Source organism: Narcine bancroftii, chromosome 10, assembly GCF_036971445.1.
Source record: "Narcine bancroftii isolate sNarBan1 chromosome 10, sNarBan1.hap1, whole genome shotgun sequence".
Classification (NCBI taxonomy): Eukaryota; Metazoa; Chordata; class Chondrichthyes; order Torpediniformes; family Narcinidae; genus Narcine; species Narcine bancroftii.
The window spans coordinates 70,667,211-70,691,804 of NC_091478.1; the positions used below are offsets into that span (position 1 = coordinate 70,667,211).

The window sequence follows — 24,594 nt, forward strand, 5'->3', positions numbered from 1 at the left end:
GGTTGCTGGTTTGATCTTGTAACACTATGACCAATCTCTCAAAGCATTTTATCATTGTAGATGTGAGATGCAAGATTAACCACAGCCAGTTAACACTGAGGTGCACAGGAATTTCTTCTTGCACAAGGTTGGTTGTATATCTCAAGAATTCATTAACCCAGATGGTCTGGAGACTAGATCATTGCAGATATTAAGGGGAGGGGGAGATAGATAACCTTTTGAAAGATTATCTAATTATGGAACTGGAACAGAAGAGAATTTGAGGCCTGAGGCAGATCAACTTGATTGTATTGAATTTCCAAACCCCATTGGCACACCGACATGTCTGTCCATGGTTTCATGTACTGCCAAGTCAAGGTAACTTGTAAATTGGAAGAACAACATGTTGTATTCCATCTTGGCAGTCTCCAACCAGACAGCATTAATATCAACCTCCAATTTCCATCAACTCCCTCTTTATTCCCTGCTACTTCTCCTTCTTTCATCTCCCTGCCTCCCTTTCTCCAGCTTCCCACTCTTTCCCATCATTCTATCAGTGAGCTCTCTTTCTTAACCATCAGCCTCTCTCCTATCACTCCTCAGCCTCTTTATCTTTTTCCCTCTCCCACCTGCATCTACCTATTGCCTGCTTACCTGAGCTCCTTTCCCTGCCCCACCTCCCCCCCGACCCCACCCCACCATCCCAACACCTTCTTATTCAGTCATCTGCCTGATTCTCTGCACTCCCGAAGAACAGCTCAGGCCCAACATGTTGATTACATTGTGCTTTCTATGAATGCTCCATGACCTGCTGAGTTTGTACTGAGGCTTGTTCGTTTTTCCTTGTTTTTGAGTGTGGGTACTCCTACAATGCTACAATAGCATATTCAGAAAATGTTTTCAAAATCCATGTATCATTCATTGTTTTACACAAAAATGAACATAGCAAATTTACTGAATCTGAAATAACCTTCAGTTGATATTGACCAGACATACAAGTGGCTTGAACTGCCTTTGGTTCAAAGATGGCTCTGAAATACAAGTACATATATTCAGGAGCTACAACAAAAATAACTATGACTTTTGTAGCGGCCCGCAGCCCGCACCTCCGGCTGACACAGGAAATGGCTGTTGAACATAGCAACTGGCAAAGCATCGTGCAGGCTGAAATGCCCGTTTCCATAGGCTGCCGGCCAAACTGGCTAATCACTGCTGGTGGATAGCATGGAGCCCAATAGGCATCCAGGCATCCGAGTTAACCAATCGGCAGCTGGCCCACTCAAGTCACGCCCCGGTGGTGACCCGGCCGAGCTGACTATAAAAGGCAGAGCTGCCACTGAATAAACTCAGTGTCGAATACACTCTAGTGGTGTGTGTGTCTTTCTTCTCCTGTGGATTTGAGCTACTGCCTTAGGGATATAACCAAGAGCTAATAACCTAGCTGTAGCCATAGCGACCTCGCTACAGAAGTGACCCTGAATGGTCCAAATGGTGCTTTGGACCCTAACATGGAAGACTAACCTGTGATCAATGCCGTAGCATTGAGGCTGCCCGGCTTCTGGATGTCACAACCATGGGTGTGGTTCCAGCAAGCTGAGGCGCAGTTCGCCATTCAACCATCTCATAGTGCGAGCGCGCTGCCCGTCTGTTGCATATCGATGGTTTGGGGGACAGGGCCCCTTCCGCCCTCATGAGCGACATGCTCTCTCTCAATGATGGCCACACCTCCTGCCCAATGTTCCAGCAGGTATTCCTGGAGAGGGTGCCCAAGGACATCAGGTTGCTCATTGCAGAGCAAGACTGATGACCCCAGGAAGATGGCTGCCCGAGCATACCTGTTATGGGTGATGAAGAGGGACGCTTGCACTTTGCTCGAGCAGGTGACAGAACCACGTCATCAGTGCCCAGCCAGGAAGACCACTGATCAAACATCTGATTGACCAACCACCTGAGAGCCACAGTCCACCGGTGAGCAGTACTGTTTCTATTACCGATGGTGGGGTTCTGAGGCCTGTCGATGCTGCTGCCCCTGCGTGCTTTAGGGGAAACACCCAGGCTGGCTGTCATTAATGGCTGCAATGACCAGCCAACTGCATAGCCTGCTACTCATTCAAGACTCCCTGTCGGGCTGATGTTTTTAGTGGACATTGGGGCACAATACAGCATCATTCCCCTGACCATTACTGGGTGCAGATTTCCTGTGGGCCAACTCACTCCTGATGGATATCAAGGGAGGCTGGCTGGTGCACGCCTGGACATTTTAGTCATTCAAAGGCACTGAACTCACCAGCCCCCACCTGCACTCAGTGAATACTGCCAACAACGAATTTGCTTGAGTCCTAGCAGAATTCCCCTCCATTACCACGCCTCACTTCCATTCAGCAGAACCCAAACATGGGGTATGGCACCAAATTGTTACAGAGGGATCTCCCCTCCATGCCAGGGCATGGCATCTCCCCCCCTGAGAAACTCAACCTAGCCAGGGATGAGTTCAAAAAGATGGAGGAACTCAGTAACGTGCAACACTCCGATAGTCCTTGGGCCTCCCCTCTCCATATTGTCCCCAAGGCAGCGGGTGGTTGGAGGTCACCATACTGGCAGATATCCCGTGCCCCATATCCAAGACTACAAAGGGCATGGTTCTCAAAGGTGAACCTCATCAGGGGCTATCACCAGATCCCGGTACACCCTGAAGACATCCCAAAACTCGCAATCATAACCCCCTTTGGATTGTTTGAATTTCTCTACATGCCCTTCGGGTTGAAAACGAGGCTCAGACTTTCCAGAGGTTGCTGGATGAAGTGGGCCTTCATCTACCTCGATGATATTTTAATTGCCAGCCACACCTGCACCAAGCACGCTGCCCACTGAAAACAATTATTCTCCAGGCTGAGCGATTTCGGCCTAACCATCAACTTGGCCAAGTGCCAGTTTGGCCGAGAGATTATTGACTTTCTGGTCTATCATATCGACCAACATGGAGCCAGACTGTTACCCACTAAGGTGGATGATATTCACTCTTTCCCCATCAATGGTGAAGGGGTTCAAGAGTGCAGGTATGGTCAATTTTTATCACCGCTTCATACCTGCAGCGGCTCGTATCATGAGCCAACTCTTTCTCTTCATGGCAGGACCAAGTAAAAACACAATGGACCCTGGAGGCGACCGCAGCCTTCCAAGCCACCAAAAACGCCTGAGGCAATGCCACTCTCCTCGTGCACCTGCGGACAGATGCCCCAACTGCCCTCATGACAGACACCTCCAGCACAGTGGTTGGGGGTGTAGTTGAGCATCTGGTGAATGGACAATGGCAACTGTTGCCATTTTTCAATAAACACCTCAGGCTACCAGAGCTCAAGTACAGTGCCTTTGATAGAGATCTGTTAGCCTTGTACCTGGCAATATGCCACTTTCGTTACTTCCTGGGAAGGAAGTTCAAACTTTACACGGTCCACAAACCCCTTACCTTCACCTTCAGTAAGGTGTCAGATCCATGGTCAGCCAGGCAACAGCGGCACCTACATTTCCGAATTGACAAGGGGCATTGAACACATAGCCTGCAAATCCAACGTGGTGGCTGACACCCTATCCCATCCAGCAATCTTGGCGATGCATGACCCTACTCCTGGTATTGACTATGCGGCCCTGGCTGATGCGGAGCAAGCTGATCCTGACATTCTGGTGTACTGGACAGCGCTCACCGGCTTACAACTGGAGGACATTCAGATTGCTCCTGGCAATCGCCCACTGCTCTGCAACACCCCGACAGGTAAACCTTGCTCTTTCATTATGGCTGCATGAAAGAGGTAGGTTTTCGACTTGGTCCACAATTTGGCTCACCCCGCCATCAGGACTAGGGTCAAAATGGTGGTGAACAGGTATGTCTGGCACGGCCTCCGCAAAGAATTCACCCTTGGGCCAGGACTTGTACTCAATGCCAGTCATCCAAAATCCAGACTCATATCAAAGCTCCATCACAGACATTCGAGCCTGCAGGTCGCCGCTTTAGCCATGTGTACATTGACATTTTGGGGCCCCTATGCATATCCAGAGGTGCACTTTACCTTCTCACAATGGTCAACTGGATGACCAGATGGCCAGAGGCGGTGCCACTATCAGAGGCTTCCACAGAAGCATGCGCATGGGCTTTACTCAACACTTGGGCAGTGTGTTTTGTGGTTCCCAAAAACCTTACATTGGACAGGGGGCCCAATCCACTTCCAGTCTGTGGATTGCCTTAGCCCATGCCCTGGGGAACCAACTCCACCACCCCACTGCGTATCACCCGTGGAGAGTTTGCAGACACCTTAAGGCAGCCTTAAAGGCATGGCTTACTGAACCTAACTGGGCCGTCGAACTCCCTTCGGTCCTTTAAGACATCCGCACTACACCCAAGGAAGACCTCGAGGCATCCTCTGCCGAGTTAGTTTACAGCGCACCCCTAGTTATACCGGGTGAATTCATGACGGCCCTGATGACTGAGGGGACCACATTGTCCCAAATATGTGAGCGCCTAGGCATCCTAGCCCCCGCTAAACATAGACCCCACGGCCAACCCTGCACTTACGTCCCAAAGAACTTTACTGACTGTAAATACGTTTTTGTTCAGTACGGGGCTCACTGGTCACCTCTACAATGGCCTTACGAGGAGCCATACCATGTCCTCAGACCCAACAGCTCCACCTGTGTTTTGGATATTGGCGGCAGGGAAGAGACTTCACAATTGACTAGTTGAAGCCAGCCTACTTGGACTTTGACCAGCCCATCGCTCACCCAACCCCACAGAGCAGGGGTCGGCCTCCTAAAAACAGAGCCCTGATCGCCGGTTCGGGGGTCACGTAATGGCCCGCGGCCCATACCTCGGGCCGACACAGGAAATTGCGTCGAACACGACGACTGGAATAGCATTGTGCAAACTGAAATGCCCGTTTTCATAGGCCGCTAGCCGAGCGGTGAAACTGCATAATCACTGCCGATGGATCACAGGGGGCCCAATCGGGGCCCAGGCATCCGAGGTAACCAAACGGCAGCCAGCCCGCTCAAGCCACGCCCCGGTGGTGATGTGCCCAAGCTGACTATAAAAAGCAGACCTGCCACTGAATAAACTCAGTATTGAATACGCTCTACTGGTGTGTGTATCTTTCTTCTGTGGATTCGAACTACAGCCTTAGGGCTATAACCGAGAGCTATAACCTAGCTGTAGCCATAATAACCTTGCTACACTTTATCCTAAAGGTTGAAATTGTGAAAGCGAGAGCACATTGAAATTATTAACTATATTTATTTCCAAAATAGACAAAAGATGTTAACGTACCTGTTCATTTGCATCTTGCAATTCTGCTTCCAGTTGTTGCTTTGTATTTTCCAGATGTGTGATTTTGTCAACACAAGATTGATATTTTTGTTTATAAAGATCCAAGTTGGCTTCAAATGATTTGTAGTTCTGATTGGCTCTAGCTACTTGATTTTCAGAGTCAAACATCTGTTCTTTAAGCTGAGCAATTTCTAGTTCTTGTTTATGCATAAGGTCGTCAAACCGTGATATCTGGAAAAAGATCCATATGGATGTCAGTCACACAGCATGGAAAAATCATGGCTAAAACTAGGAATGAATGAATATTATTTTGGAAATCTTATCGCCAGTATTATCATCTCCAGTAAATAAGTTAAATATTTAGATTTTTTTAAGTAAACCATTAAATAATTTGCATGAAACATGGAATAGAGTTGGGCAGATTAATGGGAGACCTTATCTAACAGCCTGGAGGCTTCCCAAGAAATTTCCTAATACCAAAAACTTTCTTGTAACTGTTCCATTGAAAAATGGTACATTTCAAGATATGTTAGAAGTGGGTGCGATTAAGTCAATGGAAAAAGGGATAGTGCTTGACCAAATAGTTTCAAAAATTAGTAATTGGCTCTGGAAGAGAGTCTTAATTTTCTGAAATAATTGTAACAGAAATATAGGATTCTGAACTAGGAGATGGTTATTTATTTAATTTCAGAATTAAAGATTACTCAGTTCACTGGATCAAAGCTACAAAGAAAGAAGTGATTGAGCAGTATTCTTTAATTTGTAATCAAGGTTGCTTGGAAAAACTTGGACATTCAACTTACAGCATGAATGAAGAAGGGCTCAGGGTCGAAATATTGGTTATATATCTTTACATCCTATGGAAGCTGTGAGACCTGCTTAGTTCCTCCAGCACTTTTGTGCTTTTACTACAATCACAGCGACTGAAGACTTTTATGTTTCACTCTGAATATTGGAAGCTGTCAATAGGTGCTTACCTAAGTGTTGGATAAAACATTAACAGTGCTAAATATTTAACACTGCAGCAACTGGAAGGAAAACTACAAAAAATTTAGAAATTTTCACACCCCTTGAAAGAAAAACACACTAAAAAATTGAGAAAATGGAAAATGCCTCTTGGATCATAATGGAATCTGTAGAAATTCAGCAGATAAAAGAATCCTTTGTCAAGAAAATTGAGCACATAAAACCTATTTGCTCCTATTTCCATGGAACTTTAAATTAATTATAGAGCTGGACCAGTCACTTGTGGATACAAATCACCTGAGTTTGGTATTTTTTCTGGTATAATTTGATCACAATGATATCATCAGGTCATTCTGCTCATTGACACAGATCGATTGGAAGAATCATGCTTTTTAAATATCCAACAGACAGCAATCTAAACATCAACGTGGCATTGCTACATGAATAATGCCATCATAAGACTAAGATATAGGAGAAGTAAGCCATTCAGCCCATCAACCCGCTCCACCATTCCTGTGAGCTGATACATTCTCCCACTCAGCACCACGTCTCGGCCTTCTCCTCATAATCTTTGTGTGCATGCTTGAGAACTTCTAGCTCCTTCTGAAGCTGATGAATGAATTTTTTCTGACTCTGGTTCTAAGGATGGAATTGGAAATTTCATTTAAACTATCATAATATATTCTTTGTAGGACTCTGGATGTAGAAAGATTTTTTTTGAACGAAATGGTGCAAAAGTGTTTGACATTTCCTGGTCTAAGAGTACTTACAATAAAACTATCAGATGATTTTGTTAGCGGTTAACTTTCAGAGAGAAGAAAAGCATGTGAAAGAACATCACAAATGAAATGTGCAATCAATGGTTCTAACACAAAGTGATTCATACCTTCTAGCAACCTGTGTTCAGTGGATAAATTCACAAGTTATGACTGACTGACTTGAGAATCTATTTTAGGCTGATTCTCTCTGCAGGACTGAAGTTATACTGGACTGTCAGAGATGCTGCCAGATGGATAACATGTTAAAATGAGGTACTTAATTTCACAATAAATGTCTATGAAATATCCTGTATGAGGATCAAAGCATTTTCTTCCAGTGTCCTGATGAAAAACATTAAGAACTCAAATGCATCAGGCTCTGGAGATAGATGGCAATGCCAGCCACACATATCTTTTTTTTAATGTAAGATTGGCAGTGTCTCTATCCTGCTAGATCCTCTTTCCCAGGCCCATAACCTTTTACCGTGAGGTATAAATTTACATTTTAAAATTTAAATTAAATTATAATTACTTTGGATTTTGAGGCCTAAGCCCAATAGTGTGCTGCAGGCATCAGTGCTGGGTCCATGGTTTGTCAATCAGGTCATAAATACAAATAACAATATTGTTAGTATGGTTAGTACGCTTGTAAATGATACTTAAATTGGCGAGATAGTAGATAGCGAACTGGGAAAGTGAATCAAAGAAAGGCAGATCAAATTTTTAAAAATCATCCAAAGTGCACATATTGATAGGTTAAACCAGAGAAGGACCTACACAGTGAAGTGATAATGGACTGGAGAGTGTTGTAGAACAGAAAAATTCAGGGGTACAGGTACATAATTCCATGAAAGTGGGAACACGGGTAGAAAAGGTGGTGAAGAAGGGCATTGAGCACAGGAACAAAGTGCACAGAGACATCATGTTACACTTGGATTAGTTTTGGGGAATTTTCTTGTGCATTACATTCAAAGGAAAGAGGATGAATTAACTTCATTTTGCATGGGGTGGTTTATTGAAAATTGGGAGGTACAGCATAATTCAGTGAAAAGAGTAGAGTAATTTGGAGTTCAGACCTTAATCTCTTCATGCAGAGAAGTCCAGACATGGGTGAACATGTGGAACTCTGACAGCTGGTGGAAGATCTTTGCTTTTGGATTGTAGCTACTCTGATAGGTCAAGGTAGGAACGTAGCTTGCAGAGGACTTTTGAGAGGAGGTTCACTGAAAGAGTCTTCTTTAAAAGGGAGACCAATCTTTGGCATCTCTCCTTCTGTTCCTGGTCAGACTGGAGGCCCATGAGACCAAGGCTAAAAAAAACCCTAAATACTTCACCTCCAAAATAGTCCAAGATTTTTGGAATTCCAATATTTTATTCCAACAAACTCTACAACTTATTCTCCAATAAAACTGCAACTGATTAGTGATTCATTTGAATGTAATAGATAATAACCTGTACTGCTGATTAGATCTAACACCACCTACGGCTCCTAGAACGCTTCCACCAGCGTTGTCTCCGCTCCATCCTCAACATCCATTGGAGCGCTCACACCCCTAACGTCGAGGTACTCGAGATGGCAGAGGTCGACAGCATCGAGTCCACGCTGCTGAAGATCCAGCTGCGCTGGATGGGTCACGTCTCCAGAATGGAGGACCATCGCCTTCCCAAGATCGTATTATATGGCGAGCTCTCCACTGGCCACCGTGACAGAGGTGCACCAAAGAAAAGGTACAAGGACTGCCTAAAGAAATCTCTTGGTGCCTGCCACATTGACCACCGCCAGTGGGCTGATAACGCCTCAAACCGTGCATCTTGGCGCCTCACAGTTTGGCGGGCAGCAGCCTCCTTTGAAGAAGACCGCAGAGCCCACCTCACTGACAAAAGGCAAAGGAGGAAAAACCCAACACCCAACCCCAACCAACCAATTTTCCCTTGCAACCGCTGCAATCGTGTCTGCCTGTCCCGCATCGGACTGGTCAGCCACAAACGAGCCTGCAGCTGACGTGGACTTTTTACCCCCTCCATAAATCTTCGTCCGCGAAGCCAAGCCAAAGAGAAGACTTTGTGTGGTTTTATTCAGGAAGGAGTTTCTATTTGTGGGAGGCATCAAAGGCTGATGTCATCCTGTCAAGGAATGCAACATAAAGCACTTCCTATGGCAATTCAATTTCTGACCATTATTTTACAAGAGATGAACAATTACATGACAAAAGGATTTTGTTAAAATTTACTGAAATACCTTATAATTTTTTCTCAATCAAAATGTGCAATTCAATAGTTTTATTTATCTCTCTCTCCCTCTCTCTCTGTGATATTAATTAAGGTAGAGAGGGTGAGCAAATTTAAATTTCTAGGAATCACTATCCTGGATGATCTTCTTTGAACCAATATGCTAATATCATCATGTAGAAAGCACGTCAGCACCTTTATTTTGAAGGTTTGTTATGTCTTAAATTTTATTTTCTTAAATTTAGAGATAAAGTACAGTAACAGGTCATTTCAGCCCACGAGCTTTGCCACCCAATTTACACCCAATTAACCTACACCCCCAGTATGTTCTGAACAGTGAAAGTAAATAGATTGTATTGGATTTGAACCCTGGTCCCAATTGCTGGCATTGTAAAGGCATTGTGCTAACTACACTATGCCAATTATGCCTGTCATCGGAAACCATGGCAAACTTTTACGGATGTGTAGTGGAAAGTGTTCTGACAGGCTGCATCAAGGCCTGTTATGGGGTACCAATACCTCTGACTAGAAAGCCCTGCAAAATGTAGTGGACACAGCCCAGGACATCACAGGCTACTCTCTCCACCATTGACAAAATCTACGTGGGATTCAAGGATCCACACCACCCATGACATGCCCTGGTCTCACTGCTACCATCAGGAAAAAAGAAGAGGTGCCACTAGACTTATACCACCAGGTTCAGGAACATCAGACTCATAAACAACAAACTCATCTTGAGACTTATTTAAGGACTCTTACTTTGGACATAATTTTTTTAATGTAATGCAGTTTGTTAACATTTTTCTTTTTTGTATACATATCTTTTCCTCAGTCTAGTTTTTTGCACCACCAGTAAGTAGAAATTCTGCCTGGTACACAGGAAAAGAATCTCAGGGTTGTATGTGATGTCAGGTCTGTACTCTGACAATAAATTTGGACTTTGAACTTTGAAATAGCACTCAAACTTCCATGCCAAATGTTTACTACAGAACATAGAACATTACAGTGCTGTACAGGCCTTTCAAACCATGAGGTTGTGCTGACTGATAGAAACCTACTCAACAAATTAAACCTTCCATACCTTACACCTGCTTTATTAGAGACAGGTAAGATAAATCTTAGTTGTTTGCTGCTCTGAGACCTGGCTAACAGAGAACACATCGGACTCTGCTATCTGACCAGACAGTTTCATCATTCATGCACTAGATTGGAACTCGGATTCTGAAAAAAGGAGAGGGGGTGGTGTGTGCTTTTTCATTAATACTGGGTGGTGTACGGACATTGGAGATATGTTGACCTCCTGCTCTACTGCCATAGAGCAAATCTCGATTAAATGCAAACCCTTTTATCTCCCCTGAGAGTTCTCATCAGTGATTCTCACCGGAGTTTGTTTCCTTCCCAATGCTGATTACAAACAAGCACTTGCGGATCTGCATGATGTGGTCAGTAAACAAGAGGCGGACCACCCCAACATACTAAAAATCTTAGCTGGCAACTTTAACCAATCTGTATCAAGAAAACCCTGCCCAACTACCACCAGCATGTAACCTGTTGTACCAGAGGTCCCAGCACACTCAATCACTGCTACACCAAGATAATGAAAGCCTACTGTTCTTTCCCAAGACTTCACCTGGATGTGCTTCTTCTGCCTTCATAAGACAGAGCCTAAAAAGAGAGGCTCCAGAGATCAGGATGGCTAGAACATGGTCACAGGAAGCTTAAGAATGGCTACAGGATTTCCTCAAGTCAGCAGATTGGGCAGTGTTCAAGGACTCGGCTAAGAATCTGAACGAGTGCACCAGGGGTGTCACAGACATTACCAAAACAGCTGTGGATGAGCAGTGGGCTAAGCAGGCCACTAGGGGTGTGCCTGTGTTGATAATCAGTGAGGAGGAATTGTTGTTTCTAATTCGTATGGACTGCGGTCTTCTGATGAGGAAGTTAAGGATCCAGTTGCAGAGTGGGGTACAGAAGCTGAGTATATGGCTTCTTGACCAGCATTGAGGGAATAATGGCATTGAAGGCTGAGCTGTAGTCGATGAAGAGCAGCTGTATGTATGAACTGCTGTTTTCGAGGTGATCCAGAGCTGAGTGGAGAGCCAGCGATATTGCATCTGCTGTGGAGCGATTGTGATGATGGGTGAATTGTAGTGGGTCCAGATCTTTGCTTAGGTACATGTTAATTCTGGCCATTTCAGTAGATGTTAGTGCTGCTGGGCGGTCGTCACTGAGGCAGCTCACACTACTCTTTTTGGGTACTGGGATGATTGATGCCTTTTTTAAAGCAGGTGGCTTCAGTTTGACTTTTAACACCATTATCCCCTCAAAAATGATCAGCAAACTCAAAGATGTGGGACTCAATACCCCACTGGATCATGGATTTTCTCACCTCCAGACCACAATCAGTGAGGATTGGTAAGAACATCTTCTCCACAATCTCCATCAGTATCAGGGTGCCGCAGGGTTGAGTTTTTAGCTCCCATTCTACTCACTCTACATCTACGACTGTGTGGCTGGGTATGACAATAACACCATCTACAAATTTGCTGGTGATTCCATGGTAGTGGGTTGCATTCCCCTATAACATGGAGAAATCAGACCAACTGTCTATCACCACACGAGGCCAGATTCAGCATAATATCCTTTCAAAGGATGCTTCTCCAAGTATTGGCACCTTAAAATGGCCACATCTCATTCCCCTATAACATGGGGAAATCAGACAGATTATCCATAACCACACACGAGGCCACTTCAGTACTATATTATTTCCAAGAATTCTGCTCCACAGGACTGGTTCCTCAAAATGACCCTGCACAAAAATGTGTACTATGTCTTAAATTTGTTGGTCACAGTCTCTGCATCTGGGTTTTCCAGGGCCTCTTCCTCTCTCTTCAGATGTATCCAATTTAGGAACACACTGTCCTCAGTTCACAGTCACTCTCCAGAACCTGCAGGGTTTTGGTAAATTTGTTCTATTAAAGTGACAGTCCCTCCAATTGAAAATAAACTGGGAGCACATAATACCCACCCAACTCTGCATTCTGTTTATGATCATGCTGTAACCTACAGCAATCACTCTATCCACAAGAACTCCAACTTTCGTGCCAATAACAAATATCTAATTTGTAAATGAATTTTCTTCTACCGGCAAGATCAAAATTAATGGAGATGAAAAAAAGCGTACTATTCTTGCTTTCCTACCTATTGATAATCCTTTCGGCAATGCATTAATAGTTCCTATGGCAGATTATTATACTTCAGCCAATTGGAGGATTCTACAAGTGTAAATATTCTACGCTGTGCAAAATCATAGCAGTATCCTCAGCCCTCTAAACACAGTGCTCGGATAATTTTCTTAACAGTTTCCTCAAAAAGGTACTGTATTAGTAAAGAGATGTATTATTGAATGCACTTCCAAGAGGAATGAACACCTGAGAGTGTAAAGCATTTATATTTTCCAGAGCAATGGGAAGTATGATATCAAGGTTGTTGAGAGTTCAGAAGATGGTGAGGAGTTAACAGCTCCTTAACCAACAATACCAATTATTCAAATTTACTTTTAAAATTTTTTAATGCATTTTCTAAAAATTTAGACATACAGCATGTTAACAGGCCATTTTGGTCCAAGAGTCTGTGCTGCCCAATTAGGGTACATTCAATTAACCTACAGTCTCTGGTACATTTTGAACAGCGAGCCTCCGAAGACACAGGAAGATTGGACCAATTCCTTACAGACAGCATGGGATTCAAACCCAAAACCTTAGTGCTGTAACAGCATTGTGCTAACCTCGACACTAACCATTGTGCCCCATTATTTCCTATATTAGAGTCTCAGAAGACTATTTGCACTGGTCACTCTGAATCCTGCAGTTGCAAATATCTGGAGTATCACCAAGAACTTTATATTGCCTCTGAGTGCTTCTCAATTATGCACTCAGAGGGAACAATAAAATGAAAATATACATATCACAGTGATTTAAAATACAACATTAGTTTTGTGCCTTTTAGTTCATTAGTTTGGTTTGGACTTTTCATTACTTTTTTCCTTTCATTTTTATCAAGGTGGAATGTACACCAAGAACATTTCTATCAATCAAAGGAAGAATTACTTAAGAAATCAAACAAAATCTGGCTACATCAGCCAGTTACAAAAGTGTCACTCAAAAGCCCATATTGGTGCTAATATATGTCTGGTTTAACCTCGGCAGAATTCCGTTTTGTCTTATTGGGTCAGAAGTATACTAGAATATGGGTTAATATCCATTCTTAATATCCAATCATTTTGAAAGCCTTCCAAAAATTGGGGAAAATTAGAGTTTGGATTATATTTGATACTTCAAACCAGCTGCATCTTCAATTGACTGGTGTTGCAAATCCCAGGCCATCATCCCCCAAATTTCATTCTGCTCCTTCTTAGAGCAAACATCCTGCCTCCACCACACCAGCCCCTCCCCCAAAAGAAAGAACATCACTCTTCTTAATCATAAGATTGTTCTTTAAACCAATCTTTCTTGCCAAATCTTTGATTAAATGTATTAATTTAGCCTGTGTGTTATATCTGCATTCACTGTGGACTGGAGAATACTTTTTTTTGGGGTGTAATCGTACAATTGGATGAGGAATGAACTTGAACAGATTGTTGCATTTGGTCATACGTTTCTGTTAAAGGTACAACACTAAGGTAAAACAATCTGTTACTATATATTTTTCGGCATTCCTAATCATAATGACATTGATGTAATTGTGAAGGTAATCACTTCCTTAAAACCTGCTGCCTAATTTTATTTAAGCATACCTTGAAACATTCCTCCTCGATGTCCTAATATGTGGCTCACTTTTATATTTTCTTTGAAAATGTCCCTTTGAAATGTGAGGAATGTTTTATTACATTATATTAAAAGAATTTATGGTCATGTGGAAGGCTTCATCTCCTCCATATAAATGTTTGAAGTCAGTGGAGTCAACTTACATCGACATTTTAAAGTTGAAAGTCACAACCTTATTCTTGACGTTGCTCTTCATCAGCTGCTTTTCATGATCTATATTTGAATAACTAATCTGCCTCCCATTAGGATATATCGTTTTTTGTCCCAGTTTAATTTTATTCTGGTCTATACATCCTGTCACAATTGGTTTAGCTAACCTTTGTTCGCACAAAGCCTCTGCCAATTAACTGAAACCTCTTTACACATTCCTTTTGAATCATTATCTACGTCTATATTGTTAATTCACATGAACTACATACCTAGCAAAAAATGTCAAATGGTGAATTATTTGAGAAATAATTTCTTTCATGTGAAAGCACATAAAATATTTACATATAGCTATAAGAGTATATAAAATGAAAATAGTCCAAAATTAGGCTCTACTTAATATTGATAATGCATTTCCCTTCATCCTTGATATGTTTGATGTTATAATATGTTGAATATTTTCATTAATATTTCACAAAGCACTGCAGAAATTTTTAAAAGATGAAAGCAAGGTGGCTGGATACAATATATTTTAAAGAGGCACAGATTTTGCAAAAATGTACAATGTGAACTACAATAAATCAGTACAAAATAAAGAACAAATGAGCACATAAACAAAGCAGGAAGATGTTAAGACAACTAAATCAACTAAACCAAAGCTCTTGTGCACTTGTCAAACCACAATTTCTCAAGCTAACTAATCTGAAAACGCCCTTTGGCAAATTAAAATGAGCCAGAAGTATGAACATGTTCCTATGATAGTCTGCCTTTTTTGCCCCTTGATTAATTTTGAATTGAGCTCAAACAGTATTTGCATATAATTTTAGTGTGTCAGACATTGACATGGAACCCTTTCATCAACCAACCTTGTCAAACAGGAAATTCTGAATCTCATTTAGATTCTAATATAATTTTCATGATGCAGTGTAGAAAAAATGCCCAAGATAAACCACTTCATCAATCAAAATTAAGAAACACTTTTCCAGAAGACTGCTGGTCAATCAGAATTCCAATATCCCTGGATGATTAAACATACCTGTTTTCTAAGCTAAAGGAAAGAAGGCAAGTGTCTAGATAATTTCCTTGCAATGAATATATTACTGAATCACCTTTAGTGATGAACCTCAACCTTGTTGCCCTTTTCTGAGATTGTTGGTGTACTGGTTATCATTCTGTACAGGACTGCATGCCTGATTACCAGTAAAATGGGTTACCACAATCTCTTTCAAATGAAGCAGAAAGAAATCATTAAAAATTAATATCATGCCGGTTGCTTCAATACAAAAGTTCATGTAAATCATTTTGAAATATCATATAATTTTCACTGCATAAGAATGACAGAAATAGATATGCATTATAATTTTAATTGCTGTAATTTTGAAAGATAGAAGGTCAGAAGAAAGGTACCAAATACTGATATTCCTAATGTGTAACATTTAAAATTAACTCTTTTGGTGCCAAACATATTCTTTCCAACACATACTTCTAACTATACAGAGGATTCAAGATATAACATGGCGATGAAGTTAGTACCTCTGGAATTGACCGTGCAATTGTATTGGTGCATTGCATATACTGTAACCTCAAGGGTGACCAACCTTTTAATTTTTAATTTAGACATACAGCATGGAACAGGCCATTTTGGCCCACGAGTATGTACTGGGGTATAGGTTAATTGGGTGGCATGGACTCGTGGGTTGAAATGGTCTGTTACCATGCTGTATGTCTAAATTAAAAATAAAAAGGTTGGCCATTCCTGAAGACTAACTTTTACCCATGTATCCTCACACAACAGGTTTTAGCCCATGATAAGTAGGACAAGTATTGTCTAGTTAATTTATTCTCATTCATTAGCAGAATAAAGGAAGGCATCTTTCAGCATTTTGACAAGACACCAACTTGTCAGTAACTTGCTCAATGATACTCAGTCAGCGTTTCATCAAGAGCACTGGTCAAACATACACCCAGAGTGAACACACATTCATGAGAGGTTGCACATGATATTAAGACATAATTTGACCAAGTAAGATCTCAAAGAGCAACTACAAAAAATGCCAGCAGGCCAGGCAGAATTCAGTAAAATGGAAATGTATAATGTCACATGAAAACACTTGCCAAAAAGCAAATCTCATGAGTGGAGAAATCAATCATTTCAAACACAAGAACTATTGCAGTGTCCTAGACCTAACCAAAGTCACTGTGGACTCAGTGGTCCTCCCTTTTCTCATTCCCACCACTACCCTTGACACTCACTTCCTCCCCGTATGCAGTCTTCAAAATGCATGTATTTACATGCCTTGGAATGTCTGATAGCATTTCTCAAGGTCATGACCTTAAGCATATGGAAGGATGAGGCAGCATACACCCAACAAGATCACCACATCAGGATTCCCATCCAAGTGATGCACCATTCCGAAATGTATTACAATTCCTTCATTTTTACTGGAATGCTGGAACTCTCTATGTTTGGGAATGCCATCAGCAGAAGAATTCCCTACCATGATCATAGGAAAGCAAAAAAAGGTCAAGCCCATTACACCAATTCCAGCCACATCTCATGAAAATGAATTAAACAAATGTTAAGAGATTTAGACATTTACACTACAAAGCTAAGTGTTAAGACATGCTCCTATGTACATTAAAGAAAAATTATACTGTATTTGAAAATAGACAGAACTGATTCAAATTAGTTTCCAGTGTTCTAGAAAACCACGAGGAGTTTCAAATCAAGATTCTCAGGTTTTTTTTTTCTATTCACTCCAACCTCTTTAACCTTAGGTTGTATATTATGCATTTATTTAACACACATAACATTTTCCCCCCACTGGAACTGGCTGCTGGTCTTCCTATGAGCTAAAATAAAACATCTTTTCATCAATTAAATCCTCTGTCCACATTTGGCAACAGTTTTAACTGAATAGAATGTAAACAGCAAAGAAATGGAAGTGGAAGCAGAAGCAGACCATAGAGTTCTTAGATATTACCCTACCATTTTATGACATCATGGTCATGACCATTTTCCTAACAATTTCTCATATGAGACTGAAGCCTGGAACAAGCATGTAGAAGTATGCGAGGGTCTAAAGCAAAATATATATGATGTGCGGACCTGACAGGGTGGATGCGGAGAGGATATTTTCTTTGTGTGAGAATCAAGAACAAGGGGTTACTTTAACAATGATGGGATGCCTATTTAAGAGAGGAACAAGATAACCTTTTCTCTAAGAGGATTGAGAGCATTTGGAACTCTCTTCCACAAAGGGCAGAGGGAACAGAATTTTTGAAATATTCTTGATGAGCCATGAATGATAGGATATTGGTAGTTGAAGTCTTGAGTGGTGGAACATGCTCAAGGGACTAAGTGGTCTATGGCCTATCCCTGATCCAAACTCGTTTGTTTCTATCTACAGTATTTATGTGCCCTCCACTTGTCTGGATGATTGCAATTCCAGCAACTCTTAAGAAGCTCAAAACCATTCAGACCAAATATGCTTTTTGGTTTGGCATCTATTCAAATGGCCTACGTCCACTCCTTTATCTAATGGTCTGATAGTAGGAAAATGATCAGTTAATGCTGGAATGGCAGAGCAGATTTGATGGGCTGAATACCCTACTTCTGGCCCTAAATCTTATGGTTCTATTACCCCATCTTAAACATTAATTTTTAGCACCACGTGCATCATGGCTGCAGTGTGCATCATTGATACAGCACAAACATATACTCCTACAGGCCAATCTAGTAAGACCTACCAAACCCATTGCCTTCAGCACCAAGAAGGCCAATGGGTTCAGACAAATGATAATAGCACCATCTTCACTTTTCCCTTCAGATGGTGCACATCCTGACTTTGAAATATATTTCCATTTCATTCTCGACATTAGGTCTAAGTCCTGGAAATTGCTATGCAACAATATTGTGAAAATACATGCTCCAGAAGAATTGTGGCAATTTGAAGCCAAGGCTCACTACTACCTTCTCAAGAACAGTTGGAGATGGGTGATGAACGATGGTTTTGTTGGCTGTACCAGATATTGAAAAACAAACTGGCTAACTTTTTAGTAATATTAATAAACTCTCATCAATTCCATGAGCTTTTGAGCTTTAACTAAACATAAACAAGCAGTCACTTTGAATGATTTTATCATGTGGGAGGGGGGAGGGGGTAGAGAGACAATTAGAGGTGAGAGAATCTGGAGTTTGAGGGGTGGAAGTTTTTCTGGAGTTACTTTGATATGGAGTTGATCAAAGAAATAATTGGCTATCAGAGGTCAGGTGAAGCAGCAAAAGAGATTAGAGTGGTTGAGAAGAACTAGTTAAAAAAGGTCTGGGTGACAGGCAAATTGAATGCAAAGGAAGTAGGCTTGTCAGGTGGACAGTGGAAGTTACTATGGACCTTGGCAGGAAGCGTGTGCAGGGGAGGTGTCTATGAGCAGCAGGAAAGTCACTTAAAGGAGGACCGATCTGGAAGTCAATGACTGCATCAGATTCTCAGCAGTGGGTGAAGTACGACCATTTAAAGTTATTTTTCCTGCAGGAAAAATAACCTTAGGTTGTATATGATGCATTTATGTACTCTGACAATAAATTTAACTTTGATGTCCCCTTTAGTTAAAGTTGAATCAACTTTGAACCCTCCAGTTAAAACAGAAGGATTTTATGCCATGCTATTAGATGCCAGATGATCAATGTGTATATCTGTGTCAGATGAATGAAGGGCCCAAAACACATCCCAGAATTGTGCTACTGGTGCTGGAAGTGTGTAATTGCATTTACATTGCAATCATGGTTTAAAAAAATACGACGTAGCACCCTAAAATACTGACCCACCTGATAAATTTCTAAGCCTAATTGAGGAATGTAGGTTATGTATGAATGCAGCCCTGGGCAACTTGAAGGGTTCATGAAGTATGAGATTAAACGAATGAAACTCAGGTTTAAAAAAAAAATCAGTTTCACTAAACCTATTGCATCTTGTCTATAAAATACTCTTATGTATCATTTATGGCTCTTGGACTGTACTCCTTGGGAGTTCAGAATGAAGGGGGGGAACCTCACGTAAGTATTTCAAATGTTGAAAGGGCCGGACAGAGTTAGATGTGGCAAAGTTATTTCCCATGGTAGGAGGGCACAAATTCAAGATTGAAGGGTATCCCTGTGAAACTGAGATGTGGAGGAATTTCTTTAGCCAGAGAGTGGTGAACTTTTGGAATTTGCTACCATGGGTGGCTGTGGAGACCAGGTCAATGGGTATATTTAAGGGAGAGATTGATAGGTATCTGTTAGGTACCTCTTGCTTGATCCGGACAATAAGGTTTCACTGTGTAAATTTAAACCTCATGGTTTCTAACCTATTCTTTTACTTGCATGTTCACAAATTTGACCTCTTGACATGTCTTCCTGACGACATCCCTGATGAAGGGTTCAGGTCTGAAACGTCCAATGTCTATTGCTATTTCATGTTAAGTTCTTCCAGCAGTATTGTGTATTGTTCATAACATGCCTTCTCTCCATATCAAATATGTCATATAACTAAAGTGTATCCTATCTATTATACAACTATCTATTATACAACTATCTATTATACGACTATCTATTATACTATCTATTATACAACTAGAGTGTATCCTATCTATTATTTTACAAATTACATGTCTATGGGCTTTCATCTAAAGTAATTATTCTCCCAGAATCACAGTGCGGCTTTCGCGCAAACAGAGGAACTACTGACATGGTCTTTGCCCTCAGACAGCTCCAAGAAAAGTGCAGAGAACAAAACAAAGGATTCTACATCACCTTTGTTGACCTCACCAAAGCCTTCGACACCGTGAGCAGGAAAGGGCTTTGGCAAATACTAGAGCGCATCGGATGCCCCCCAAAGTTCCTCAACATGGTTATCCAACTGCATGAAAACCAACAAGGTCGGGTCAGATACAGCAATGAGCTCTCAGAACCCTTCTCCATTAACAATGGCGTGAAGCAAGGCTGTGTTCTCGCACCAACCCTCTTTTCAATCTTCTTCAGCATGATGCTGAACCAAGCCATGAAAGACCTAAACAATGAAGACGCTGTTTACATCCGGTACCGCACGGATGGCAGTCTCTTCAATCTGAGGCGCCTGCAAGCTCACACCAAGACACAAGAGAAACTTGTTCGTGAACTACTCTTTGCAGAGTAGTACTCTTTACGATGCCGCTTTAGTTGCCCATTCAGAGCCAGCTCTTCAGCGCTTGACATCCTGTTTTGCGGAAACTGCCAAAATGTTTGGCCTGGAAGTCAGCCTGAAGAAAACTGAGGTCCTCCATCAGCCAGCTCCCCACCATGACTACCAGCCCCCCCACATCTCCATCGGGCACACAAAACTCAAAACGGTCAACCAGTTTACCTATCTTGGCTGCACCATTTCATCAGATGCAAGGATCGACAACGAGATAGACAACAGACTCGCCAAGACAAATAGCGCCTTTGGAAGACTACACAAAAGAGTCTGGAAAAACAACCAACTGAAAAACCTCACAATGATAAGCGTATACAGAGCCGTTGTCATACCCACACTCCTGTTCGGCTCCGAATCATGGGTCCTCTACCGGCATCATCTACGGCTCCTAGAACGCTTCCACCAGCGTTCTCTCCGCTCCATCCTCAACATTCATTGGAGCGCCTTCATCCCTAACGTAGAAGTACTCGAGATGGCAGAGGCCGACAGCATCGAGTCTACGCTGCTGAAGATCCAGCTGCGCTGGGTGGGTCACATCTCCAGAATGGAGGACCATCGCCTTCCCAAGATCATGCTATATGGCGAGCTCTCCACTGGCTACCGTGACAGAGGTGCACCAAAGAAGAGGTACAAGGACTGCCTAAAGAAATCTCTTGGTGCCTGCCACATTGACCACCACCAGTGGGCTGATATCGCCTCAAACCGTGCATCTTGGCGCCTCACAGTTCGGCGGGCAGCAACCTCCTTTGAAGAAGACCGCAGAGCCCACCTCACTGACAAAAGACAAAGGAGGAAAAACCCAACACCCAACCCCAACCAACAAATTTTCCCCTGCAACTGCTGCAACCGTGTCTGCCTGTCCCGCATCGGACTTGTCAGCCACAAACGAGCCTGCAGCTGACGTGGACATTTACCCCCTCCATAAATCTTCGTCCGCGAAGCCAAGCCAAAGAAAAAAGAATTAACTTTTGTTAATTAACCATGTGCTTTGTCCAGGGCTCAGGTTTGCATGATCACATAAATGGGCCACAGCTGGACACAGATGCTCCAATTACAGAAATGACACAGGCGTAAATATTCCTCATTAGTTTACAATAGCCAATGCAACCCAAACCATGATTATTTTCCTCAAAATTTGAATTTTTGTATTGTTCCTATTAAGCAGAAAGATTTTCTTCCTCACTGCTCATGAAATCTGACAAGTGTCACACCAGTTAGTGCTGGTGCCTCGTAGTTCCAGGTACCTGGGTTCAAACCTGATCTTGAGTATTGCCTGTATGGAGTTTGCACAGTCTCCTTTTAGTCACATGGATTCCTTTTGTGTATTCCTACATCTCAAAGGTATGATAGTAGGTTGATTGGCTGCTATGTAACTCCTTAATGTAGGTAAGTAATTATAAAAGTAATAAAAGAAGAGTTGGTGGGCATATGGGAGAGGATAAGTTTCAGTAGACAAGGAAAGAGAGAAACGGGACCAAGGGGAGTGCTCTGCTAGAAACCACCTGAATGATCTCCTTCTTCTTTGTAGTAATAATAAGTGGACCTGTTTGTCCAGTTTATCTAAACCAGCTCCAGTCTATTGGATTAAATTACTTGCCTTACATACTTTATAAAGTTTTAACATTGTGGTTTGTGTTATCCTGAATGGCAAAGTTGCCAACACTGAGCTCAATCAAACTCACCTCATTTTCATTTTCTCATCCAACTAAATAGCAAGCCAAACAGATTTCCATTGGTTGAAAAGAGCCAAGGAACTAACCCTGTGCATTCTGCTTATACTGAAAACCTCTTCCCTTGAATGACAAACTTTGAAAAATTCTTGCGATAATCAAGGTTCATGCTTTTTTGACCTGAATATCTGAAGAGTTGTCTTTTATTTAGTCTCCAAATGAAAATATTTACTTTGCTTTCTTATGGAATCTCAATTCAGCATCAGTTATTTTCATACTATTTGTATGCCACATGACTGCATTATATATATAAAAAATTAGGTAAAAGATATGGGCAATGACTTTGGAAAGTTGTTCTACAGTTCTTTGGATGTCTTTGGCTTGGCTTCGCGGACGAAGATTTATGGAGGGGTAAAGTCCACGTCAGCTCCAGGCTCATTTGTGGCTGACAAGTCCAATGCGGGACAGGCAGACACGGTTGCAGTGGTTGCAAGGGAAAATTGGTTGGTTGGAGTTGGGTGTTGGGTTTTTCCTCCTTTGTCTTTTGACAGTGAGGTGGGCTCTGCGGTCTTCTTCAAAGGAGGTTACTGCCCGCCGAACTGTGAGGCGCCAAGATCCACGGTTTGAGGCGATATCAGCCCACTGGCGGTGATCAATGTGGCAGGCACAAAGAGCTTTCTTTAGGCAGTCAGAGTAACTTCAAATGATATGCAATGTATAAGAACATTATCAGACCATCTAGGGAGCTTTAAGAACTATTGTCTTTCAAGAAAATCTTCTTTTAAATAATCTTTCCACTGACACTTCCTTCCTACCTTTTCCCATTGTCCCCCATCTTCTCAGGGCAACAGAGCTATCTGTTCTGACAAATGCCCTTTGCAGTTTACGGTTTGATTGTTTGAATGATCTGAGAGTCCTTGAAAAGAAACTCAGGAAGGTAGCATTCAGCCACAGCAAGTAATTCAGCAGGGAAATGGAATTTTGCCTTTAATGCAAGCAGATGGTGATGACAAGAATAAGGAAGTCTTCTTATAACTGTACAGAGCTTTAATGAATCCATATTGTGACAGAGTATATAGATATGTTTTTGGGAGATAAATTGGGGAAGGTTTGTTAGAGTAGGTCACATACAAACACTTTAAAACAGATCTTGTTTGAAATACTGGAGCTCTGCCCCCACGTTAAACATATCAGCAAGAGCTTTGAAGAGTGCTCAAGAGACTTCACTAATGGATAGTTATTTATAAAATGCAACAGATGAAAGAGCATGTTGGAGCCACTGCTGTCTGAAAAAGAGCTTGCTGTTCTAAGAGGGTCATGTGGTTTTGTAAGCAGAGAGAGTCAAACAGGTTTTCTCTCAGAGAGAGAGAGACATCACTTCTACAGTGTTGCAGTCAGCAACAACAGCTGGGACTGGAACAGGACAAGGTCGCAAGCTTGTAGAATGCCCCATTTTGGAAGACGGTCTGGTCAAAGCCCTTGTGGTTCATGCAAAAGGAGAGGACTGGCTGTCTAATGCTTCACTTGGAATAAGAGAAACAAAAAGGAACTCTATGATGACCTGAAAGAAAGAGGTTATCATCAGGAGAACTCTGATGGGGCAAGTTTCTTCGGCAAGACACTGAAGTGGCTGATGGAAGTAAAAGGAACAACAAATCTCTCTCTGAAAACCAATAAAAACCTTCCTGAGCAGTAACCATTTACCTTTCAAGCATCAAAGTCTGGTGAACTTTATAAATGTTAAATTATGATCACAGTATCAGAATTGCCTGCAACCAGTGAACTTGGAGGAGTGAGAAGTGAGTTTGGACTGTGAACCAAAAAACTTTTCTGAACTTGCACACACATTACATACACGTGCGCTTAGAAGGGGGTTAAGTTAAGTAAGTCAATAGAGTTAAATTAAAGTGTGATTCTATTTTCATGATTAAAGATAATTAAAACCAACTTTTGTTTAAGTAACCATTGGTCTTGGTGAATATCTATTGCTGCTGGGTTTTGGGGTCCTCTGGGCTCATAACATTTTCTTGAGATCTGCAGTCTGTTTCATCTTCATAAGAAATGAAAGCTATACTCACTTGAATGCTATGACGAGAGGCTTCTGAGGAAAAAATTAAACAGATTGGGCCCACAATCACTAGAATTTAGATATACCAGAGGGGGCTTGACCAGTGGACACCAGGTCTAGAATATGGAATATTGTCTCAGGAGAATGGGTAAACCACTTAAGACTGAATGAAGGAAGAATTTCTTTTCACAGAGGGATGTGAATTCATGAAATTGATTTGCAACCCTCAGCATACCCCAGACAATTGTGACTGCTGAGTATCTTATTCATTATTAACACAAATACTGATGCAATGCTGATGCAGTACACTTCTGGTTAAAAATTAATCACAAGCTGTTGGTGAACATAAATTAATATGAAAAGTGCTTGGAAAATAAATTAATTAGGGCACAGGGAATGCAATCCACTTTGTGCCTTAAAAG

At 41.9% G+C, this 24,594-nt stretch overlaps 1 protein-coding gene across 9 annotated transcripts in view; it reads right to left on the reverse strand.

Annotated features, from left to right (window-relative positions):
• Nucleotides 1–24,594, reverse strand: part of LOC138744724 (polyamine-modulated factor 1-binding protein 1) — a 640,882-nt gene that overhangs the window by 181,606 nt on the left and 434,682 nt on the right. For all 9 annotated transcript variants that reach the window (XM_069901308.1, XM_069901306.1, XM_069901305.1 and 6 more), the window contains one exon: nt 5,294–5,524. In XM_069901308.1, coding sequence (XP_069757409.1) covers nt 5,294–5,524 — 231 coding nt within the window. The remainder of the gene's footprint in view (nt 1–5,293; nt 5,525–24,594) is intronic.